General features: G+C 42.5%; 1 protein-coding gene across 1 annotated transcript in view; it reads right to left on the bottom strand.

Moving 5' to 3' along the window:
• The window catches only part of LOC118723639 (leukocyte immunoglobulin-like receptor subfamily A member 6), a 53,509-nt gene extending 46,772 nt beyond the window's left edge, over positions 1 to 6,737 (bottom strand). The window contains 7 exon segments of the mRNA XM_045584202.1: positions 4,516 to 4,797; positions 5,048 to 5,104; positions 5,107 to 5,343; positions 5,559 to 5,834; positions 5,974 to 6,249; positions 6,441 to 6,476; positions 6,593 to 6,737. Of these exon segments, the coding sequence (XP_045440158.1) occupies positions 4,516 to 4,797; positions 5,048 to 5,104; positions 5,107 to 5,343; positions 5,559 to 5,834; positions 5,974 to 6,249; positions 6,441 to 6,476; positions 6,593 to 6,626 (1,198 nt within the window). The 5' untranslated portion in view covers positions 6,627 to 6,737.
• Positions 6,738 to 22,854: the final 16,117 nt, after the last annotated feature.

The following is a 22,854-nucleotide window of genomic DNA, read 5'->3' as shown; positions in this document are numbered from 1 at the left end:
CCTTTTCCCAACTCACCTTCTCCATCTATTTGGTTTCCTGTGGCAGATGCTCTGAGCCCCTCTCCATCCTGTGACCCAGGTCACCCCGTTTCCTACCCACCTGATGTCCTGCCTTTGGTCTGACATCAGGGATGGAGGAGGAGGAAGAGGAGAAGGGAGAGCAGAAGAACAGAGGAACCGAGACTTTGATCAGAATGTTCATGTTCCATTCGGGACCTTGGACATGAGTGACATCATGAATGAGGCAGTGATGCCATTGAATGTGCACCTACTGTATGTGAGGTGCATGCTGGGGTCTGTCACTCATCTCCTCTCACCTCACATCAGTCATGCACCAGGGATTGCTGACCCCACCACCCATTTCACTGAGGCTCAGAGAGGTTAACCAAGTGCTACAGGTCACACAGCCTGGACGGGGTGGAGCTGGAAGCCAGGACTGTGGGTTCCCTGTGCTGGCCTCAGGCTATCCCCCCTCCCCCTGCCAGGGGGACACCAGCTTTGTACTCCAGGCTCCTCTGCAGGCGCCTGCCCACGTCTCACCTGGAGCTGAGGGTCCTTTCTCATTACCCGCCCCCAGCACAGCACGGACAGGAGGGGCAGAGTGAGGGGTGGACTCTGAGTCTTTCTCAGTTCCATCTCCACCCTGCAGACCCTGATGCTCTCTGGGGAAGGTCAGGCTGGATTGGGGGCTCTGCCTTCCTGAGCTCTGTGAGGCCCTTATGTCACCTCATCTCCCAGCAGCCTGTGAGCAGGATGGGATCAGGGATGAGCAGACAAGAACTCAACACTCAGAGGAGAGAAGGGACCGCCCAGCCCCACAGCAGGAGCAGCAGAGCCAGGAGCTGACCCAGGGCTGATCCACCCTATTCCTTCCTCTGAGCTGAGCCTGAGCTGAGAAAGACTGGGTGCCCGGACCATTGTCCTGCCTGTCCCTCCCTGTACAGCACACATGTCAAACCAAGGCCCGCGGGCCAAATCCGGCCCGCCAGGCCTTGCAATGTGGCCCGCACCGCGCTGTCATCACTGCACTCTGCTGCGTTCCATCACAATGACCCACGGTGACATAGGAGGCTTGTGATCTCGCCGGCCGCCTCGCCAGCCACCGTACTTGCTATCTATTACGCATGCGCATAGATAACAAGTCAAGCGAGATTCAGGAGGCGTGACCTATAGTCCGGCATCCGATGTGGTTGTGCGGGTGGCAGAGCAGAGGAGAGAGTGAGTGTGCGGGCATAAAAAATACACAGCAGAAGCTGCCAGTTCCTGGCATAAAGTACAGGCATAAAAATCGCAACAGAATCTGCTATCTGTACCCAGCCAGGCATTTATTGACTGACTTTTTTTTTCTCCACTCCATCTGCCAAATCAAGCTATCCCTGTGCAGTTTTCAACTTTTTCCTTCTAACGTAGATTTCCAATAAACTACATCTTTTACTGCCAATATTGATCCCAAAATGTCCAGGAAAAGAAAAGTTGACGGTGAAGGCAGACAATTTAATGACAAATGGGAAAATGAATACATGTTTGTGCTTAGAGAGGGCAAACCAGTGTGTATATTGTGTTATGAGACAGTGTCGGTGATGAAAGAGTACAATATACGTCGTCATTTTGACACCAAACATAATGTTAAGTATGGCAAATATACTTTGGAAGAAAAGCATAAAATTGTTAAAGAACTAAAAGGCAAACTACAATCACAGCAGCAAATGTTTACAAAGGCTACAGCGAAAAATGATGCTGCAGTGAAAGCAAGCTTTATAGTGGCTGAAGAAATTGCCCGTACTTCAAGGTGTTTTTCAGAGGATGCCTTTTTGAAGCAATGCATACTAAAAGTGTGTGAGCAAGGATGCCCAGACCAGATACAGAGTTTTCAAAATGTCAGTTTGTCAAGAAACACCATTGCAGATAGAGTTCAAGAACTCTCAGGAAATCTATCATCACAGCTGGCCGAACAGGCATGCAGTTATCTCGCTTTTTCACTTGCTATCGATGAAAGCACAGACAACACTGATACAGCGCAGCTGTCCATCTTTATACGTGCTACGAAGACCGACCTCTCTGTCACTGAGGAACTTTTGGATGTAGCTGCCATGCATGGGACGACGACTGGTAGAGATATATTTGAGGCTGTGGAGAAATCTATAAATAATTTTAAATTACCCTGGGAAAAGTTGGTGGGGCTAACTACCGATGGCGCACCTTCAATGTGCGGAGAAAAGAAAGGCTTGGTTGGACTAATGAAGGAAAGAATGCAAAAAAGTCACTGCCACACACCCTTGATTACTTATCATTGCATTATCCACCAAGAGGCTATGTGTGGAAAAGTTCTGGACATGAATGACATAATGACCACAGTCATTAAAACTATTAACTTTATACGGGCACGTGGCTTGAATCATCGCCAGTTCCAGCAGTTTTTACAGGAGGTGGGTGCAGAGCATGGAGATGTGCCATACCACACAGAAGTAAGATGGCTGAGCAAGAGCGCAGTCCTCAAAAGATTTTTTGAGCTCAGAGAACAAATTGCTCTTTTCATGGAAAGTAAAGGAAGGCCCTTGCCTGAACTGTCGGATCCCGCCTGGCTATGTGATTTTGCTATGATGTGTGACATATGCGAGCATCTCGCCCAACTGAATCTGAAGCTGCAGGGATGTAAACAAGTCATCACGAAGATGTCTGACATGATCACAGCATTCCAGCGTAAACTTCAACTATGGAAGTCCCAACTGGAACAGGACAATCTTGCCCACTTTCCCGTTTGTTTGAGTATCTCAACCACTGTTTCTGGTACTTTTCCTTGCAGTCGGCTGGCTACCAAAGTTAGCCGTTTACTAAGTGAATTTGAGCGGCGCTTCTCTGACTTTAGAACACAGCACTCAGGCTTTGACATCTTTGCCAATCCTTTTACAGTTGATGTCAACAATGTGCCCCATCACCTTCAGATGGAGATAATCGAGCTTCAGTCTGACAGTGGCCTGAAATCAAGGTTTCAGGATGTTGAAATTGAGGACTTCTACCCTCTACTGCCCCCTGACTCAATGCCAGAGCTCCGACTTCATGCTGCCCGTATTCTATCCATGTTTGAGAGCACCTATCTTTGTGAACAGATGTTTTCAATAATGAATCTGAACAAAAACAAGCACAGATCACGCATTACCGATGACAACCTCCATGCTGTTTTGCGGGTTGCTACAGCCCAAGAAATAAAACCGAACATTGACTCATTGATCCGGGGAAAACGGTGTCAGACATCTAGCCAGAAAACAAAACAATGAGCATTTTAGGTACATTCCAATATTACTGTTTTGCTTGATACCAATATTACTGTTTTGCTTGATAGCATGTGAGTTGGTTAACAGCACTGTTAAGGAAAAGATTGTTCCACTCATTTTAAATTCACATTTCTGGTTAACATTGTCAGTTTATGACTGTTCAGTAAACCATTTGGCCCGCGATTTAGGCTGGATTTTAGATTTTGGCCCCTTCTCTGATTGAGTTCGACACCCCTGCTATACAGCATCACCGTCACTGAGACAGAGGGGACAGGCCCCATAACATCATGTCCTGGGGGCTTCCCTGTGAGGCCCTCTTCCAGGAGGTCAAGACCAGGACCAACAGGAAATCTAAACTCTGGAGAAGGATTCTCTCCTTTTAAACCTGGAGACACTGAGGCTCAGACAGGGAATGTGTGTCCAAGTCACTGTCCCTTGAGGGATATAAACCCCTTCATAGCTCAGGCCCTGTTCCCCATGGAGGCACCCACAACCTCCCCACAGAGACCCTTATTTAAGCCTCTGTGGGGCAGAGGGGAAGAATCCTCAAAGCCTCCTAAGGATCAGGAAGGGTGAGGGTTTGATGCTGCCTTCTCCCCAGTTGAGTCCAGCTCTCCCTCCTGAGACTGGGCCCCCACATTTTCCTCTGCCATGACCACTCCACCTGTCACCTGCCTCACTTCCCCCTCTTAGGCCTGATTCTGTGGTGGAGGGGGGATGAATTCTCAGAGTCCCTGGAGGCCTGTGGTCCCTCTGAAATATCTCCTGGAATCCCTGCATCCCTCCGCTGGGACATAAGCCTATCTTAGGTGTCAGGTGGGCATTTGGTCCTCTGAGAGACTCAGAACTGCCCTGGGGTGCTCTAGCTTCCTCTGAGCAGAGGGGACCCAGGGGTTTATCAGCTATGGATATGGGGCTTGTGGGTGGGGTTCTGGGGTCCCAGAGGTTCCTGAGAAGGAGGTCAGAAAAGGGTAAGAATCTGGGATGGACCCTGGAGACCCCACCTCACTCAAACTCCTTCTGCATCTGCACTGTGGCCACTCAAACCCTCCCACTGCCCACCTGGCACTTTCAGGATTGAGGTGAGGGGGCCGGGTGCATGGGACGTTGGGAAGGGTCTCTGAAGTGCAAATGTCTTCTGGGTGACCAGCCCTAGTGTGCCCCCACTCCATTCCAGCCCATGATTGTTCTCAGGATAGAACCCTGAGCTGACAGCTCAGCAGACAGGGTCAGGGGCCCTCACCTGAGACCAGGAGCTCCAGGGGCTCACTGGGGTGTGACAGCAGGAAGGGGGAGGAGCTGTGTGAGCTGTAGCACCTGTAGGTTCCCCCGTGTGCTGAGGTCACAGGACTCATGGAGAACTGCCTGGTACTGCCAAGCTTGGTGCTCTGATTGGCTGCCCCCTCTTTGGACAGAAGGAAAGTATCCCTCTGGCTCTGTGACTGACACACCAGGGTCACATTCACTCCTGAGGCCACCCTGGGGCCTGGCTGCACTGAGGGGGAGGGTGTGTCAGACAGCCATCCTAGAGAGATGGAGAGAGTGTGAGCGCTGCCTGCTCACCTTGTTCTGCCCTGAGAGTGACCAGGCCTCTCTCTGAGGACCCTCCTCTCTATGTCTGTTTCTTTGAGTCTCCCCCTATCACCTCACACCTCCTGCCTCTCTGTCTTTCTCCCTCCCTGGGGCCTGCACTCTCATTTTGGCCTCACCACCTGAGTCCCCCAGCAGGGCCTGTGCAGAGTCTGGGTCCCTGACTGGACCCACTGGCTCTTCACCTGCCACCAGGATGTCCAGGGAGTTGCGTGGGGCTGACCACTCAGAGGACAGGTTTATCCACTGTAGCGTTTGTACCGGCCCCCGTGAGACCTGCTCACAGTGCCCAGGGGGAAGTGGGCCTGAGAGGGCTCAGTCTGGGGCTGCAGAACAAAGCTCTGGGAGAGGTCCCGTCCCCCCTCCTCGTGCAGAGCGAATCTGTCATAGCCAACATCAGAGCGACACTGGAGGGTCAGGCTCTGTACAGAAGCCACGATGGAGCCCTGCTGGCTCAGGAGGGAGGGCTTCCCAGACTCACCTGGGGAGGCCAGATGTGAATTACAGAAGTGGCTCCTCCCATAAACCCCTTTGTCTCTCCTGGTCCAGGCCTCACTGTCTCTCTCTGTGTCTCTGGTCCAGGAGCCTCTGTTCCCCCCTGCCACCTGCCATCTCTCACAAGGGCTCCCCTCTCAGCAAAGATGCCAATATGTGTCCGGTGCCTCAATTCATGGATGAGACAATAATGAGACTTACCTGAGACCAGGAACTCACTAAGGTATGACCACATGTGGGATCTGTCCATGTAGCAGCCATAGTATCTGAACGTCCTCCTGTGGCTGGGGGTCATGGGCCCACAGGGAAAGGGCCTGGGACTGAACTGTGGCTGTGAGTCCAAGGTCCAAGAGAGCCTGTGATCTCCTTCCTTAGTCAGAATGAACCTGTCAAATCCCTACCATGAGCCACGCTGGAGAGTCACATTCCCTCCTGAAGTCACGACAGAGTTGGGCAGGGCTGAGAGGCTGTAGGATCCTAGGAAAAGAGGAGATAGCATGTTAAATGGGCTCACACTTCCTTCAGGTTCCCCAGGGCTGAGCTGTGAGACACCCTGAGAGCAGACCTCCTTCCTGAGGGCAGAGCCTGAGGCTGGGACCCCTGAGTGTACTCTCACCTGTCACCATCACCAGCTCCAGGGAGTCACTGTGCTCTGACCAGCCAGCAGGGCTGCGGTAGAGACAGCCATATCTCCCGGCATCACGCTCTGTCATGTATGTAATGGAGAACTTGGCTCTGTCCCCTGGCTCCAGTTGCTCCTGTCTTTTCAATGGTCGTGGGCTTCTCTCTTTCTCTAGATGGTACTCCTTAGCCCTTGGGGTCCCCTGACACCAGATGGTCACGGGGCTTCCAGAATGGGGATCAGCCCAGATAGTGGGTTTGGGGAGGGTCCCTGGAAGGAAGCCAGTAGCTGGGTTTTAAGACATCCCCACCCTCAGTTCAGAGCTCTCAGCCAAGGACTTTCCCTGATGTTTCCCATTTGTCAGCCCAGAACTTCTCTGCTCTTCTCCATCCCAGGCTGCCTGTTGTGTGGTCCCTCTTCCACAGAGAGGAGCTGGACCTGGGACACCTGGGGAGACTCACCTGCCTGCACTGGGGTCCTGAGGCCCACAGTCAGCCTGGAAGAGAGTCCCTGTGAGAGATTTGCTCTGAACCCTGATCAGCACCCTCCTCCCCATGAGCCCCCTGAGTCCTGGGGTCCTGACAGAGCAGGGCTGCCCCCCCCCCAATCTCACCGAGGCAGAACAGGACCGTGAGGGTGGGGGTCATGGTGTCTCCTCTCTCTGTACCGTGCTGAGCTAATGGAAGAGGCCACAGTGTCCTCTGAACAGACAGACACAAAGGGTGTGGCCCTCGGAGGCAGGCCTTCCTGGTCACAGGCTCTCATGTCAACAGCCCCACAGAAAGAGGAACATTCGCCTCCCAGAGCCTGCTTCTGGTTTCCATGGTGAAGCAGGATATAGATCTGCAGAGTCCTGAGATGCGCCTTGCAGGTGTGGTGGCCCAGGGCAAGTCCTTCCCTGTTTTGATTATTGTCACTTTGTAGTATAACATGAAGTCAAGGGACGTTATATCTCCAGTTTTGTTCTTTTCTCTCAGGATTGCTTTGGCTGCAGGGTCTTTTATGGTTCCATACAGATTTGATGATTTTTTTGTTTTATTTCTTTTAAAAATTCCATTGATATTTTAATGGGGATTCCATTATCCATGCTTTGAATAATATGGCCATTTTAACTATGCAAGGGCAGAAAACACCTTGAGACTGCTACTCACCAAGGTTTTGTGGAGGGAAGGTGGTTGGGACTGGAGTTACCTAAGGAGAATCTGTGGGAGGCATTGGAGGGAAAGCATAGGAAATGAAACCATCAACAAAGTTAAAAGAGAGCCCACTGCATGGGAGAACATATTTGCCATTGATACATCAATAAAGGGTTAATTTCCAAACTATCAATATATTATATAAGGAACTCATAGCAGTCTCAAGGTGGTTTCTGCCCTTCCTTGTTGAAAGTATCCTATTTGCTTGCCTTCAGTTGGCAGTTCAGGGTGAATGTTTTCCAATTTAATTTTACTTCCAGTTTGGTTCAGGGAGAAGGTGCAAGAAAGAGCCACCTACTCTACTGCCATCTTGAAAAACACAACAACCCAGCAATTCCACTTTTAAGAATTGGGTGCAAGGTCTCTAACAGATATTTGCACATAATTATAGCAGCATTATTCACAATAGGAAAAGTAGAAACAATTCAAATGTCTAATGATAGATGAATTTAAAAAATGTATTTTCTGACAATGGAATATTACTCAGTCTTAAAAGGGAATTCTGATATATGCTACAACAAAAGGACATTATGTTTTGTGAAATAAGCCAGTAACTAAAGGACAAATATTGTATGATTCCACTTATATGAGGTATTGCCTGAGGTCATAACATTCATAGACACAGAAAAGAGAACAGTGGTTGTCAGAGGCTGGGGGAGAAAGAATGAGAAATTACTGTTTGATATGTGTAGCATTTCAGTTTGGGATTATGAAAAAGTCCTGAATATGAATGGTGGTGATGGTTGTACAACAATGTGAGTTACCTAATATCTCAGAACTGTATACTTAAAAATGGTTTAAATGGTCAATTTTATATGATATAGATTATACCACAATAATTTTATTTTATTTTTAAAAAATATATTTTATTGATTTTTTTACAGAGAGGAAGGGAGAGAGATAGAGAGCTAGAAACGTCGATGAGAGAGAAACATCGAGCAGCAGCCTCCTGCACACCCCCCACCGGGGATGTGCCAGCAACCAAAGTACATGCCCTTGACAGGAATCGAACCCGGGACCTCTCAGTCCACAGACCGATGCTCTACCACTGAGCCAAACCGGTTTTGGCAATACCACAATAATTTTAAAAGAAAAGGTCATGGAGGGTTGAGACCATGGCCATGTTTCTTTTCAATCCCTCAGAGCTAGGCACTGGCAGGCACTTGATAGGTGGATACGGTGGATTATTTGAGAATAAATCTCTGTCATCAGGGAGCTCACTCTATTGCCATTGTCCCCCACTCCATGAGGCCTTGATCAAGTGAACACACAACCTAGGTATGTGCCCTGACTAGGAATCAAATTCATAACCTTTTGGTAGATGGGCAGATGCTCTAAGCAACTGAGCCACCCAGCCAGGGTGGGATCAAGCTTCTTCATAGAAGCTGGGAACACTCTTATTAAAAGTTTAAAAGATTTTAAGTCAGATATACAACATCCATTTTCTTCCTTCAAAATTGTCTATTATAGAAACCAGTGTATTGAAAATGAAGCAAAGGCTAGGCTTGGTAATGTCAAGAAGAGAAACCTGGAAATAGAACTGATCAATTGATCACTTAAGAAGGAGAGTTCAGACAGCTTGGCAGGTGGGCTGATGAATTGCATTTTTATTCACAAAAATTCTTTTGTACATCAAGCTAAATAGTGCTTTTCAAAAGGAAAAAAAAAGTGTTCACATGGGCTTATGCTTATTCTAAAAATGAAGAAAGTGACATTTTTTAATGTGTCATAAATGTGTAGCTGCAGATGATGGCTGCAATCCATAGTGGCCATGTAGATTCCTTTAGAATGCTTCTATAACAGGTCAGCTCTCCCTTGGGTGAAAAAAGAACTGAAAGAGTTTTCATTCACTGTAAAGAGTTATGAGCTGCACAAGGAAGTGGAGTCTTAACTGTAACTGGGGCTGTTTGCTTTCTAATCCTCAAATTTAATGTTGTACATTTTACAAATATCTAACATAGGACAAATGTAAAGAACATCATTGTCACAGGTCAGTCCCAAGCCTGTTCAGTTTGGAACAGAATCAGAGTTCTGCCAAAATGTTCTGTGTCCTATTTTCATTTCTGATTTTTTTCTCTGATGCTGCTGTGTGCTGCCTATTAAAACAGACTAAATACAAATATCTGGGGGGGAGGGGGGGGAATAAATCCAGAAGACCTGTCTTTTCTTGAATTGGAAGGCAGTAGTAAAAAGGATCATTTTTCCTAAGTAATTTTATTTAATTCATTATCATTTCAGGTAAATATCTAAGCATAATTTGGGGAGAACATGCATGAAATTATTCTAAAGTAAACATGGTAATAAAAATTTGAAAATAACAGAATATTTTGAAAAAATTAAAGGAGGACTTGTCTTATATGAATGAAATACCTTCTTACTCTAATAAAACAGTCACAGTAATGCAAACAGTGTGGTTCAGGGCAGGAATAGACAGGGAGATTAAATGACTGAAACAGAGGACCCAGAAATGTGAAATTTGAAATTGTAGTGTATAAGAAAGTTATCAGGAGAGGAAACCAAGATGGTGGCAAAGGTAAACACCTGAACTTACAACAATGTGAGTTACCTAATATCTCAGAACTGTATACTTAAAAATGGTTTAAATGGTCAATTTTATATGATATAGATTATACCACAATAATTTTATTTTATTTTTAAAAAATATATTTTATTGATTTTTTTTACAGAGAGGAAGGGAGAGAGATAGAGAGCTAGAAACGTCGATGACGTTTCTAGCTCTCTATCTTTCTGCCTTACACACCAATTTCAAAACTACAACTAAAAGACAAAACGGTCATAATCCAGAACCACAGGAAGACTGGCTAAGTGAAAGTTCTGCAACTAGAAGAAAAGAGAAAAGACACTGAGATTCAGAGCAGGTGTGGAAGGCAGAGGTATGGAGATGTGCACACAGAATGGGCTGGCAACTGAGTACATGGCTGGCTTTCTCAAGCTAGAGGGAGACACAAGTTCCCAACAGCTTTTAACTCCAGTACCAGGTGAGATTCTGGGTACCCAGACTCATATGGGGAGAAAGTGGACTGTCTGGAAGTGGGCAGAACTTGAGGGCAGCTTTCTCTCAGAGGAGCTTGCAGCAATTACCAAAGGACTCTGAGATCCAGGGACTTCTTAAGGCAGAGCTGAGGGAAAGCCATTGCTGTTTGTTTTGCCCTGAGACTCTGCCCCATCCAAGCTGTGCACACAGGCTTTTGCATGTGAATGGCCTGGTACTTTGAAATCTAAACTTAGCTATAAACTGCAGCTGAGTCAGAGAGAATCAGAACATCCAAAAGAAGGCTGAAGGCCCTACAGCAGCTTGCATTGTTTCACTAGAAATCAAGTGAATAAAAAATCTGATGAACAGAATATACTGGTGAATATAATAGAATCAGGGGCATAGAAAGGTAGTGGACTGACAATCCTCAAGGGGGAGGGGTGTGGGGGGAAGAGACTGGACAAAAATCGTACACCTATGGATGAGGACAATGGCAGGGTTAAGGGCATTGGGTAGGGTGCAGTGCAAATCTGGTGGAGGAGAGCTATGGGGGATAAAAAGAGGAACAACGTAATAATCTGAACAATAAAGATTTTAAAATAATAAAATAAGATAAAGAGTAAAAAAAAAAAAGTTACCAAGTCAACTCAAAAATAAGAAAACAACCTAATAAATTTGACACAAGATTTGAAAAGGCATTTCACCAAAGAAGATATATGAATATTTAATAAACACATGATAAAATATGCTCAATGTCATTAGTTGCTAGAGAAATGTAAGTTAAAGTCACAATGAGAGCACCATTATACAACTGTCAGAATGAATTAAAAAAAACAACACTTGAAAATGCGAGTGCTGATGAGAGTGGGGAGCAGCAGGAACTGCCTCACTGCTGCTGCGAATGCAAAGTAGTGCAGCCACAGTGGACACAGTGAGACAGCCTCCTGTGAAGTTAAGAAGTGCTCCATGTGAGCCAGTAAGCCCATCCCTCGGTGTTTACCAAAGAGAAATAAAAACAGATGTTTTCACAAAATGGTATAGGCAGATGTCCTAGTCCATTCAGGTTGCTATACCAGAGCACCACAGACCAGAGAAAAACAGACATTAATTTCTCACAGTTCTGGAGGCTGGGCAGTCCAAGGTTAAGATTTTGGCAGACTCAGTGTCTGGCACCTCATAGACAGCCACATACTCCCTGCATCCTTCTAGGAGGGAAGCGTGAGAGAGCTCCCTGGGGCCTTTTTTTTATAAGGTTACTAATCCCACTTATGAGGGTTCCATCCTCATAACCTAATCTCCCAAAGGCTCTGCCTCCTAGTACCATCACATTGGGCACAAACACACAATTCATACAACAACTTTATTCATAATCATAAAAAACAGAACACATTCCAGATGCTGTTCAGCTAGTGAATGGAAACAAACTGGTACAATGAAATACTTCACAACAGTGAAAACAAAAACTATTCACACACACACAGACACACACACACACACACACACACACACACAAGACAACAAATGGAGCTCAAATGTGTTCTGCTAAGAAACCATACTCAGAGGTGCACTGTGGTGTCCTACCTAGATGACACCCTAGGAAAGGCACTGCTACAGGAACTGAGAAAAGATCAGTGGTTGCCACAGTTAGGGATGGGTGGGGTCTGAACAAAGGACCAGTGAGAGAACATTTGAGGGGGTGGTAACTATTCTGTATCTTGTTTGTGATGATGGTTACACAATTAAACATTTATCAAAAATCCCACATCCAAACACCAAAAGCTAATGTACTGGAAGTGTAATATAAAATAAATATTTAAAGATTCATCATCTTTGAATAAAAATTAATTATTTAATATATGGGGTGTTATACAGACTAGTGATTTAGACAAAATAAAAGTAGAGCCTTCCTTAAGTTAAATAAAGTCCAGAGAGATTGAGGATTTAATTGTAAATATAGAAATTATAAGAAAACATGGGTTATATTTTTATAATCTTAGTTGGGGAAAATCTTTCAAATAACCCTGTCAGAAATTCCCAATGTATTTAAATGTTGGTGTCCCTCTTTAGGGCACTATAATGCTGGGGTTCTTTTGTTCGCCTTACAAAGGGTTCAGCATTCTGGAGAATGAGGCTACGTGAAGATGATTAAAGAGTTCAAGGACAAAAGATAGTTTTGAAAGACATTGGGGGTCAGAGGAGCTTCAGCAAAAGGAACTGAAGACTCCTACCTTGACCAAGGACCAGTGCTTTTATTCTAACACAATTTGTTCCAAGGCAAGGTGGAAATATACACTTCAAGGGGTAAGGTATCAAAAGATAGAATACAGAAGCATTATCAGTTTGGAGAATAGCCTACAGCTGTTCAGGTGTTTGGCCAACAGGAGGCAATAAAATGCCCTGAGCTGTCTGGCAGCTAACAATTCTATTCAGATTGGGGGGAAGTGCTTTTTAGCCTTTTCCAACAGATAAATTACATATGTGGCTTACCCTTGTTGAACCCCCCAAGTTCCATCAACCTTTTAATGGAACTCTTGTAATTATTACATGCTGAAATTGGTTCTTGGAATTTTAAGATGTACAAACTTAAAACTACTAGATAGCCAAATAAAGTAAGCATGTTGAAACTAAATTGGTGAAGATATTTACAACCCACATGGTAAAGGATTGCATTTCTCATCGACAAAAAAAAACCCAAAACAAAACAAAACAACAACAACAAAAAAAACCACACAACTTAACATATAAATTAAAATTTGGAGAGAATATAAAAAGGAAACTTACAAATTAACCAATGAACAATAGAAAAGATGTTCAATCTCCTTAATGAACAAATTAAAAAACAAAAACAGTTTTATTTTGTGTATCAGAATAATAAGGAGGAAAACGGTAATAAAATCTGCTACAGTATGATTTAGGTACTATAACTCTCATGAACAATCTGTGGAAATATAAATTCTCATACCTTTTCTAAAGCGCAATTTCCTCCTAAGGAAATTTTTAAATTTAAATTTTATTTACTTTTTTCTCCATTTCTTTTCAAAAAATACTTATGGTTGAAAGTATCACAGATGTCTTCTTTTTCCCTCATTGGCATCTTCCAGCCTTCCCCAACCCCTACTCCAGGCTTTCATCACCCTACTTTCTGTGCCCATGGGTTAATATATTGAATAAATACTAGGGGCCCAGGGAACAAATTCATGCACCTTGAAAGGAACTGTGGGCCACAAGGCTGTGGTGGGCACAGGAGTGGATCTTGACCCTTCCTCCTCACCCCTGCCCAGCTCCTCCCATGGCCCCTGGTCCCCTATATGCTGGCAGCCTCATTGCACTGCCACCATTTCCACACACTGACGGTGCAGCTGGACATTGAGGATAGATGAGTTGGGGGCAAGGCAGTTGGGAGCAACCATGCCTGAAGGGGAGGACATCCAGACTGATGAGTTGGGAGAAGGCAGATGGGGGCAACCAGTCCTGCAGGGGAGGGCAGTTGGGGTGACCAGCAATCACAATCCAAGACTGCTGGCTCCCAACCTATTGCTTACCTGTCTGACTAATTGCCCCTAACCACTCCTGCCTGCCAGCCTGATCATCCCGTAATCACTCCCCTGCCAGCCTGATTGATGCCTAACTGCTCCCCTGCTGGCCCAATTGCCCCTAACTGTCCTCCCTATAAGCCTGGTCACTCCCAACTGCCCTCCCCTGCTTACCCAGTCACCCTAACTTCCTTCCCTTGCCAGCCTGATCACCCCTAACTACCCTCCCCTGCTGATATGGTTGCCCTAACTGACCTCCCCTATAGGCCTGGTCATCTCCAACTGTCCTCCCCTGCTGGCCCAGTCACCCCTAACTGCTCTCCCTTGCCAAGCTGGTTGCTCATAACTGCCCTCCCCTGATGGCCTGGTCACCCCCAACTTCCCTCCCCTGCAGGTCTGGTTGCCTCCAACTGCCTTCCCCTGCTGGCCCAGTTACCCCTAACTTCCTTCCCTTGCCAGCCTGGTCACCCCTAACTGTCCTCCCTTATTAGCCTGGTTGCCCCCAACTGCTCTTCCCTGCAGTCCTGGTCACTCCCAGTTGCCCTCCCCTGCAGGCCTGGTTCTCCCCAACTGCCCTCCTTTTCAGGCTTGACTCCTCCCAACTGTGCTCCTTTGCCAGCCATTTTGTGGCAGCCATCTTGTGTCCACATGGGGTGGCCATCTTTTACAACATGAGGGCATCCATCTTGTGTGTTGGAGTGATGGACAATTTTCATTTTGCCTTTTTGATATATAGCATTATATAAGATATGCATATAAGTTCTTCGGTTGCTCTCTTCCCACTTGCCCATCCATTGGGGTTTGACAGTCTGTCCATGCTTCTCTGTCTATTTTGTTTTTCAGTTTATTTTGTTCATTAGAGTCTACATATGAATGAGATCATATGATACTTATCTTTCTCTGACTGGCTTATTTCCCTTAGCATAATACTTTCCAGGTCCATCCATGCTCTTGAAACTGTAAGAGTTCTTTCTTTTTCACACTCGCATAGTATTCCATTGTGTAAATATACCACAGCTTTTTATCCACTTGTCTGCTGGTGGGGACTAAGGTTGTTTCCAAATCTTAGCTATTGTAAATTGTGCTATGAACATAGGGGTGAATATATTCTTTCTGATTGGTGTTTCTGAATTTTTAGGATATATTCCTAGAAGTTGGATCACTGTGTCAAATGGAAGTTACATTTTTAATTTTTTTTAGTAAACTTCATATTGTTTTCCACAGTGTTTGTGTCAGTCTGCATTCCCACCAGCAGTGTACTAGGGCTCCTTTTTCTCCACATTCTTGTCAGCATTTGTCCTTTGTTGATTTCTTGGTGGTAGCCAACAGGTGTGAGATGTTACCTCATTGTCCTTTTGATTTTTATCTCTTGGATGATTAGTGACTTTGAGCATTTTTTTACATGCCTCTTAGCCTTCTCTATGTCACTTTGGAGAATTGTCTATTTAGGTCTGTTGCCCATTTTTAAAAATATATATTTTATTGAGTTTTTACAGAGAGGAAGAAAGAGGGATAGAAAGCTAGAAACATTGATGAGAGAGAAACATCGATCAGCTGCCTACTGGGGATGTGCCCGCAACCAAGGTACATGCCCTTGACCAGAATCGAACCGGGGACCTTTCAGTCTATAGGCTGATGCTCTATCTACTGAGCCAAACTGGTTTCAGCTATTGCCCATTTTTTTTAACTGAATTGTCTGTCTTCCTTTTGTTAAGTTGTATGAGTTCCCAATATATTTTAAATATAAACCCCTTATCAGATGTATCATTGGAGAATACAGTATGTTTTCCCATGCAGTAGGCTCTCTTGATATTTTAATGATGGTTTCTTTTGCGGTGCAGAAGCTTTTTATTTTGATGTGGTCTCTTTTGTTTTTTCATTAGTTTCCATTGTCCTAGGAGATGTATCCACAAATATATTGCTATAAGAGATGTTTGAGATTTTGCTACCTAAGTTTTCTTCTAAGATTTTTATGGTTTCACAACTTACATTTAAGTCTTTTATCCATTTTGAGTTTATTCTTATGTATGATGTAAAATTGGTCTAGTTTCTTTTACTTTTTTTTTTTTCATGTATCTGTCAAATTTCCCCAACACCATTTATTGAAAAAAACTATCTTGACTCCATTGAATATTCTTGCATATATTCTTATCTCATTTGTCAAATATTAAATGAGCGAAATGTTTTGGATCAATTTCTGGGGTCTTTATTCTATTCCATTAATCAATATGCCTGTTCTTGTGCCAGTACCAGACTATTTTCAGTACATTGGCTTTCTATTATAACTTGGTATCTGGCATTGTATTCCCTCCAACTTTGTTCTTCTTTCTCAAGATTACCACAGCTATTCAGAGTCTTTTTTGGTACCATATAAATTTTTGGAGTATTTGTTCTAGATCTGTGAAATATGCTGTTGGTAATTTAATAGGGATTGCATTGAATCTATAGATTGCCTTGGGTAGTATGGACATTTCAATGAAATTGATTCTACCAATCCATGAACACAGTATATTCTTCCATTTGTTGATATCTTCCTCTTTCTCTTTTTTCAATGTCTTGTAGTTTACCGAGTACTAGTCTTTTACCTTTTTGGTTAAGTTTACTCTTTTAACAACAGTCCCCTTAGCATTTTTTGCATTACTGGCTTGGTGTTAATGAATTCCTTTAGCCTTTTATTGTTTGCAAATTTCCTAAATTCACCTTAAATTTTGAATGATAGCCTTTCTGAATAGAGTAGTTTTGGATTCAGTGCATTGTTTTTCTTTAATTTGTATATTTCATGGAACTCCCTTCTGGCCTGAAGTGTTTCTACTGAGAAATTAGTTGATAGTCTAATGGGAGTAATTCTCTCTCTCTCTCTCTCTCTCTCTCTCTCTCTCTCTCTCTCTCTCTCACACACACACACACACACACACACACACACACACAACCTTTCAGATTCTTTCTTTGATTTGAACATTTGCCATTTTAATTATGATGTACCTTGTTGTGAGTCTTTTGGGGATCATCTTGATTGGGACTCTCTGTGATTTCTAGACTTGTGTGACATTTTTCTTCCCCAAGTCAGGGAAATTTTCTGTCATTATTTCTTCAAACCGGTTTTCTTTTCAATGATCAGATTCTTCTCCTTCTGACACTCCTATTGTATGGATATTATTTTGTTTAATGTTGTTCCAAAGCTCCCTTATATTCTTTTTTTTAGTGTGTGTGTGTGTGTGTGTTTTCCCATTGCTGCTCTGATTGGGTGCTTTTTCTCTACCTTGTTTTCTAAGTTACTGACTCTTCCCTCAGCTTATTCTAGTCTACTGTTGAAGTCTTCCAGGGCATTCTTTATTGAAGCCATGTCATTCTTTATTTCTTCTAGATTATTTATTTTTTTTCTTTTTACCTTTTTTTAATTAAATTATTATCTGTGTACATATGTTAACATTCCCCCCTCCCAAACATATCCTCCCTTCCCAGAGTTTTGTTTCCATTGGTTGTACTTATATGCATGTATTCGAGTCCTTCAGTTGATCTATTATCTCCCCCAGATCTCCCTACCCTCCCCGCTGTAATTTGACAGTCTGCTTGTTGCTTTACTGTCTCTATATCTATCTTTTGGTTCATCATTTTATAATGTTCTTTATTATTCATAAATGAGTGAGGTCATGTGGTGTTTCTCTTTCATTGACTGGCTTATTTCACTCAGCATGATGTTCTCCAATTTCATCCAGGTTGCTGCAAATGATGAGAATTCCTTCTTTTTTATGACAGCATAGTATTCCATTGTGTATATGTACCAAAGTTTTTGGATCCAATCATCTGTTGACGGGCACCTAGGCTGTTTCCAAATTCTAGCTATTGTAGATTGTGCTGCTATGAACATAGGGGTGCATATATCCTTTCTGATTGGTGTTTCTAGTTTCTTGGGATATATTCCTAGGAGTAGGATTACTGAGTCAAATGGGAGTTCCATTTTCAGTTTTTTGAGGAAACTCCACACTGTTTTCCACAGTGGTTGCACCAGTCTGCATTCCCACCAGCAGTGCATGAGGGTTCCTTTTTCTCCACAACCTCGCCAACACTTGTCGTTTGTTGATTTGTTGATGTTAGCCATTCTGACAGGTGTGAGATGGCACCGCATTGTTGTTTTGATTTGCATCTCTCGGATAATTAGTGACTTTGAGCATGTTTTCATGTGCCTTTTGGCCTTCCTTCTGTCTTCTTTTGAAAATATTCTATTTAGGTCCATTGCCCATTTATTAATTGGATCATTCATCTTCCCTTTATTTAGTTGTATAAGCTGTTTGTAGATGTTGGAGATTAAACCTTCATCAGTGGTAACATTTGCAAATATGTTCTTCCATACAGAGGGCTTTCTTGTTGTTTTGTTGATGGTTTCTTGTGCTGTGCAAAAGCTTTTTATTTTGATTTAGTCCCATTTGTTTATTTTCTCTTTAGCTTTTTTTGCTATAGGGGCAGTATCAGTGAAGAAGTTCTTTCGGCATATGTCTGAGATTTTGCTGCTTGTGGATGCTTATAATATTTTTATGGTTTCCCATCTGATGTTTAAGTCCTGTATCCATTTTGAGTTTATTTTTGTGTATGGTGTAAGTTGGTGATCTAGTTTCATTCTTTTGCATGTATCTGTCCAATTTTCCGAACACCATTTCTTGAAGAGACTGTCTTGACTCCATTGTATATTCGTGCCTCCTTTGTCAAATATTAATTGAGCATAGTGATTTGGGTTGATATCTGGGTTCTTGATTCCATTCCATTGATCTATATGTCTGTTCTTGGGCCATTACCAGGCTGTTTTGAGAACAGTACAGTGGCTTTGTAATACAGCTTGAAGTCTGGTATTAAGATCCCTCCTACTTTACTCTTCTTTCTCAGGATTGCTGTGGCTATTCGGGGTCTTTTATTGTTCCAAATGAACTTTTGGAGAGTTCTTTCTAGGTCAGTGAAATATTTTAATGAGGAGTGCATTGAACCCATAGATTGCTTTAGGAAGTATGGACATTTTGATGATGTTGATTCTACCAATCCATGAACACGGAATGTTCTTCCATCTCCTTACATCTTCCTCTATCTCTTTTTTCAGTGTCATGTAGTTTTCTGCATAGAGGTCCTTTACTTCCTTAGTTAAATTTATTCCTAGGTATCTTAATTTTTTTGGTGCGATGGTAAATGGAATTGCTTTTTTAGTCTCTGTTTCTGTAGTTTCACTGTTGGTGTATAGAAATGCCATGGATTTCTTGGCGTTAATTTTGTATCCTGCTACATTGTCAAATTCATTTATTAAGTCAATTAGTTTTTAATGGAGTCTTTTGGGTTTTTTATGTACAATATCATGTCATCTGCAAATAAGAATAACTGTACTTCTTTTCCAATTTGGATGCCTTTATTTCCTCTTCTTGTCTAATTGCAATGGCTAGTACTTCCAGTACTATGTCAAACAGGAGTGGCGATAGTGGGCATCCCTGTCTTGTTCCTGTTCTTAAAGGGAATGGTTTTAGTTTTTGCCCATTGAGTATGATGTTGGCTGTGAGTTTATCATATATAGCTTTTATTATGTTGAGGTATGATTCTTGTACTCCCACCTTATTGAGAGTTTTTATCAGGAAAGGGTGTTGGATTTTATCAAATGCTTTTTCTGCATCAATTGATATGACTATATGATTTTTATCTTTCATTTTGTTTATGTGATGTATCATGTTTATTGATTTGCAGATATTGTACCATCCTTGCATTCCTGGAATAAATCCTACTTGGTCATGGTGTATGATTTTGTGATGTTCTGCTGGAGCTGATTTGCTAGAATTTTGTTGAGGATTTTGGCATCTATGTTCATGAGGGATATTGGCCTGTAATTCTCTTTCATTGAGTTGTCTTTATCTGGTTTTGGTATTAGGGTGATGCTGGATTCATAGAAGGAGTTTGGAAGTGTTCCTTCCTCTTCAGTTTTTTGGAATAGTCTGAGGAGGATAGGTTTTAGTTATTCCTTGAATGTTTGGTAAAACTCTCTTGTGAAGCCATCTTGCCCTGGGCTTTTGTTTGCTGGAAGCTTTTTGATGACTGTTCAATTTCTTCCCAAGTCACTGGTCTATTGAGATTTTCAGATTCTTCCTGATTGAATTTTGGAAGGTTGTATTTTTCTAGGAATATGTCCATTTCCTCCAGGTTGTTTAGTTTGTTGAAATAGAGTTGTTCGTAGTATTTTGTAAAAATCCTTTATATTTCAGCGGGGTCTGTTGTTATTTCACCTCTTTTGTTTCTGATTTTGTTTATTTGATTCCTCTCTCTTTGTTTCTTGGTTAGCCTGGCTAGAGGTTCACCTATCTTGTTTATCCTTTAAAAGAACCAGCTCTTGGTTTTGTTGATCTTATTTATTGCTTCTTTGGTCTCTATGTCATTTATCTCTGCTCTGATTTTTGTTATTTCCTTCCTTCTGCTTACACTGGGCTTTTCTTCTTGCTCTTTTTCTAACTCTTTGAGTTGTAGAGTTAGATAATTTGTTACCATTTTTTCTTGTTTTTTGCAATAGGCTTGTAGGGATATGAACTTCCCTCTCAAAACAGCTTTTGATGTGTCTCATAGATTTTGGATTATTGTGCTTTTATTGTCATTTGTTTTCAGGATGTTTTTAATTTCTTCCTTGATTTCTCTGGTAACCCAGTCCTTGTGTAATAACATGCTGTTTAGTCTCCATGTGTTTTATTTCTTTGGATTATTTTTATTGTAGTTAATTTCCAGTTTTATGCCACTATGATCTGAGAATATGCTTGATATGATTTCTATCTTCTTGAACTTGAAGAGACTTTGCCTATGTCCTAAAATATGGTCTATCTTTGAGAATGTCCCATGTGCACTTGAGAAGAATGTATATTCTGTGGGTTTGGGGTGGAATGTTCTGAAGATGCCGATTAATTCCATCTGGTCTAGTGAGTCATTTAGGATTGCTATTTGTTTGCTGATTTTTTGTTTCGATGATTTGTCCAAGGGTGACAGTGGTGTATTAAAATCTCCTACTATGATTGTATTGCTATTAATCTCTCCTTTAATGTCCTCCAGCAGTTTTTTTATATATTGGGGTGCTCCCGTATTGGGTGCATATATATTTACCAGGGTTATTTCTTCTTGTTGGATTGCTCCCTTTAGTATTATGAAATGGCCTTCATTTTCTCTTGTTATGTCCTTCACTCTGAGATCTAATTTGTCAGATATAAGTATTGCTACCCAAGCTTTTTTTTTTTTCATTTCCATTCTCCTGGAAAACCTTTTTTCATCCCTTCACCCTCAGTCTGTGTGCGTCTTTTTTTCTGAAGTGGGTTTCTTGTAGACAACAGATATATGGGTCCTGTTTTCTTATCCAATCTGTTACCCTATGTCTTTTGATTGAATCATTTAATCCATTTACATTTAAAGGTATTATTGATAGGTACTCATTTGATGCCATTTTTATTCTATACCTTTGTGTTCTTTCTTCACTTCCTATTTCTTTATTTTTACATTAGACCTTTTAGTATTTCTTGCATTGCTGGTTTGGTGGAGATAAATTCCTTTAGTCTTTTTTTGTCTGTGAAGCTCCTTATTACACCTTCAATTTTGATTGATAGCCTTGCTGGGTACAGTATTCTTGGATTCAGGCCCTTCCTTTGCATGACTTTGTATATTTCATCACATTCTCTTCTTGCCTGATGAGTTTCTGTTGAGAAATCAGTTGCAAGTCTGATGGGGGTTCCTTTATATGTAACTTTCTGTCTCTCTCTGGCTGCTTTTAAGATTCTTACTTTGTCATTGGTGTTTGCCAATTTAATTATAATGTGCCTTGGCGTCAGTCTTCTGAGATTCATTTTGCTTGGGACTCTGCGAGCATCTTGGATTTGTGTGGGTTTTTCCTTCTCTATCTCAGAAAAGTTTTCTGTCATTATTTCTTGAAATACTTTTTCTATGTCTTCTTCTTTTCCTTCTTGAACCCCTATTATTCTAATATTGTTTTGTTTTGTATTGTCCCAAATTTCCCTTAGGCTCTCCTCCTGCTTTTTAATTTTTTTTCCCAGAAGCTGCTCTAATTGGGTATTTTTTTTCCATCTTGTCTTCTAGCTCACTGATGAGATCCTCTGCTTCTTCTAGTCTACTCTTGATGCTATTGAGTTCTTCATAGTAGCAATGTCATTTTTCATTTCTTCTTGGTTCATCTTTATTTCCTCTTTGTTCTTCTTCAATTCCTCTTGGTTCTTCTTCATTTCCTCTTGTTTCTTATTCATATTATTAAATTTCTCTTCCATTCTTTTTAGCCATCCTATGATCATTACTCTGAATTCTTGCTCTGGTAGGTTGCTTGCCTCTAACTCGTTTACTTCCTTTTCTGGTGATGCCTGCTTTTTTTCATGTGTGGGCAATTTTTTTTTTATTTTTTTTTGTCTCCCCATGGTCTCTCCTTTCAGGATGTCTGGTTATGTGGTATTCCTTCTCCTTTCCGTGGGTGATTAAAGAACTCCCTCAAATCCACATGTTTGCGCCAATTGGTGCATCACAGCTGCTCGATGGTCTCCTCTGCTGTGGGTTTTCCAGGCCTCAGATAAGATCCTCCTTTCTTGGTAAGATGGCTCAGCCTTCCCTCTGAGCCCGTAGCTCCAGGAGAGGTCTCTGCTGCTGCAGCACTGGCTGCTTGGTCAGGAAATCCTGTCCAGTGGACCCTTCCTTACCTTCCTTTACAGTTCTGCTGCCCCTTAGCTCCCAATCAATATTCCCTGAGCGACTCAGATGCTGCTTCTATCTGTTCTTGGACCACGGTCAGAACAAGTCCATCTGTTCGGCTGCCATCTTGTCCCAGAGTCTTTAGATTATTTTTCATGTTGGTGTATTTATCATTCAACTCCTTATAATTCTCATTGGGTTGTTTATAATTCTCACTCAGATGTTTGAGCATCCTTAAAAACATTATTTTGAATTCTTTATATGACAAATTACTTGCCTCTATTTCATTTTTTCCCCCCTGGCAATTATTCCTTTTCTTCCTTTTGGAGGTTGTTTCTTTGTCTCCCCTTTTTGCTCTCCCTTTGTATTTGTTTCTATGTATTAACTGCTATGCCTCCAAGTCTTTGTGGGGCATCATATATAGTCAGTGTTTTGTGGGACCCAGTGATGCAGTTTCTTAAATATC

The sequence above is a fragment of the Pipistrellus kuhlii genome, unplaced genomic scaffold, assembly GCF_014108245.1.
Source record: "Pipistrellus kuhlii isolate mPipKuh1 unplaced genomic scaffold, mPipKuh1.p scaffold_m20_p_2, whole genome shotgun sequence".
Lineage (NCBI taxonomy): Eukaryota > Metazoa > Chordata > Mammalia > Chiroptera > Vespertilionidae > Pipistrellus > Pipistrellus kuhlii.
The sequence above is the reverse complement of the archived record's forward strand: the minus strand, read 5'-3'. Positions and strand labels throughout refer to the sequence as shown.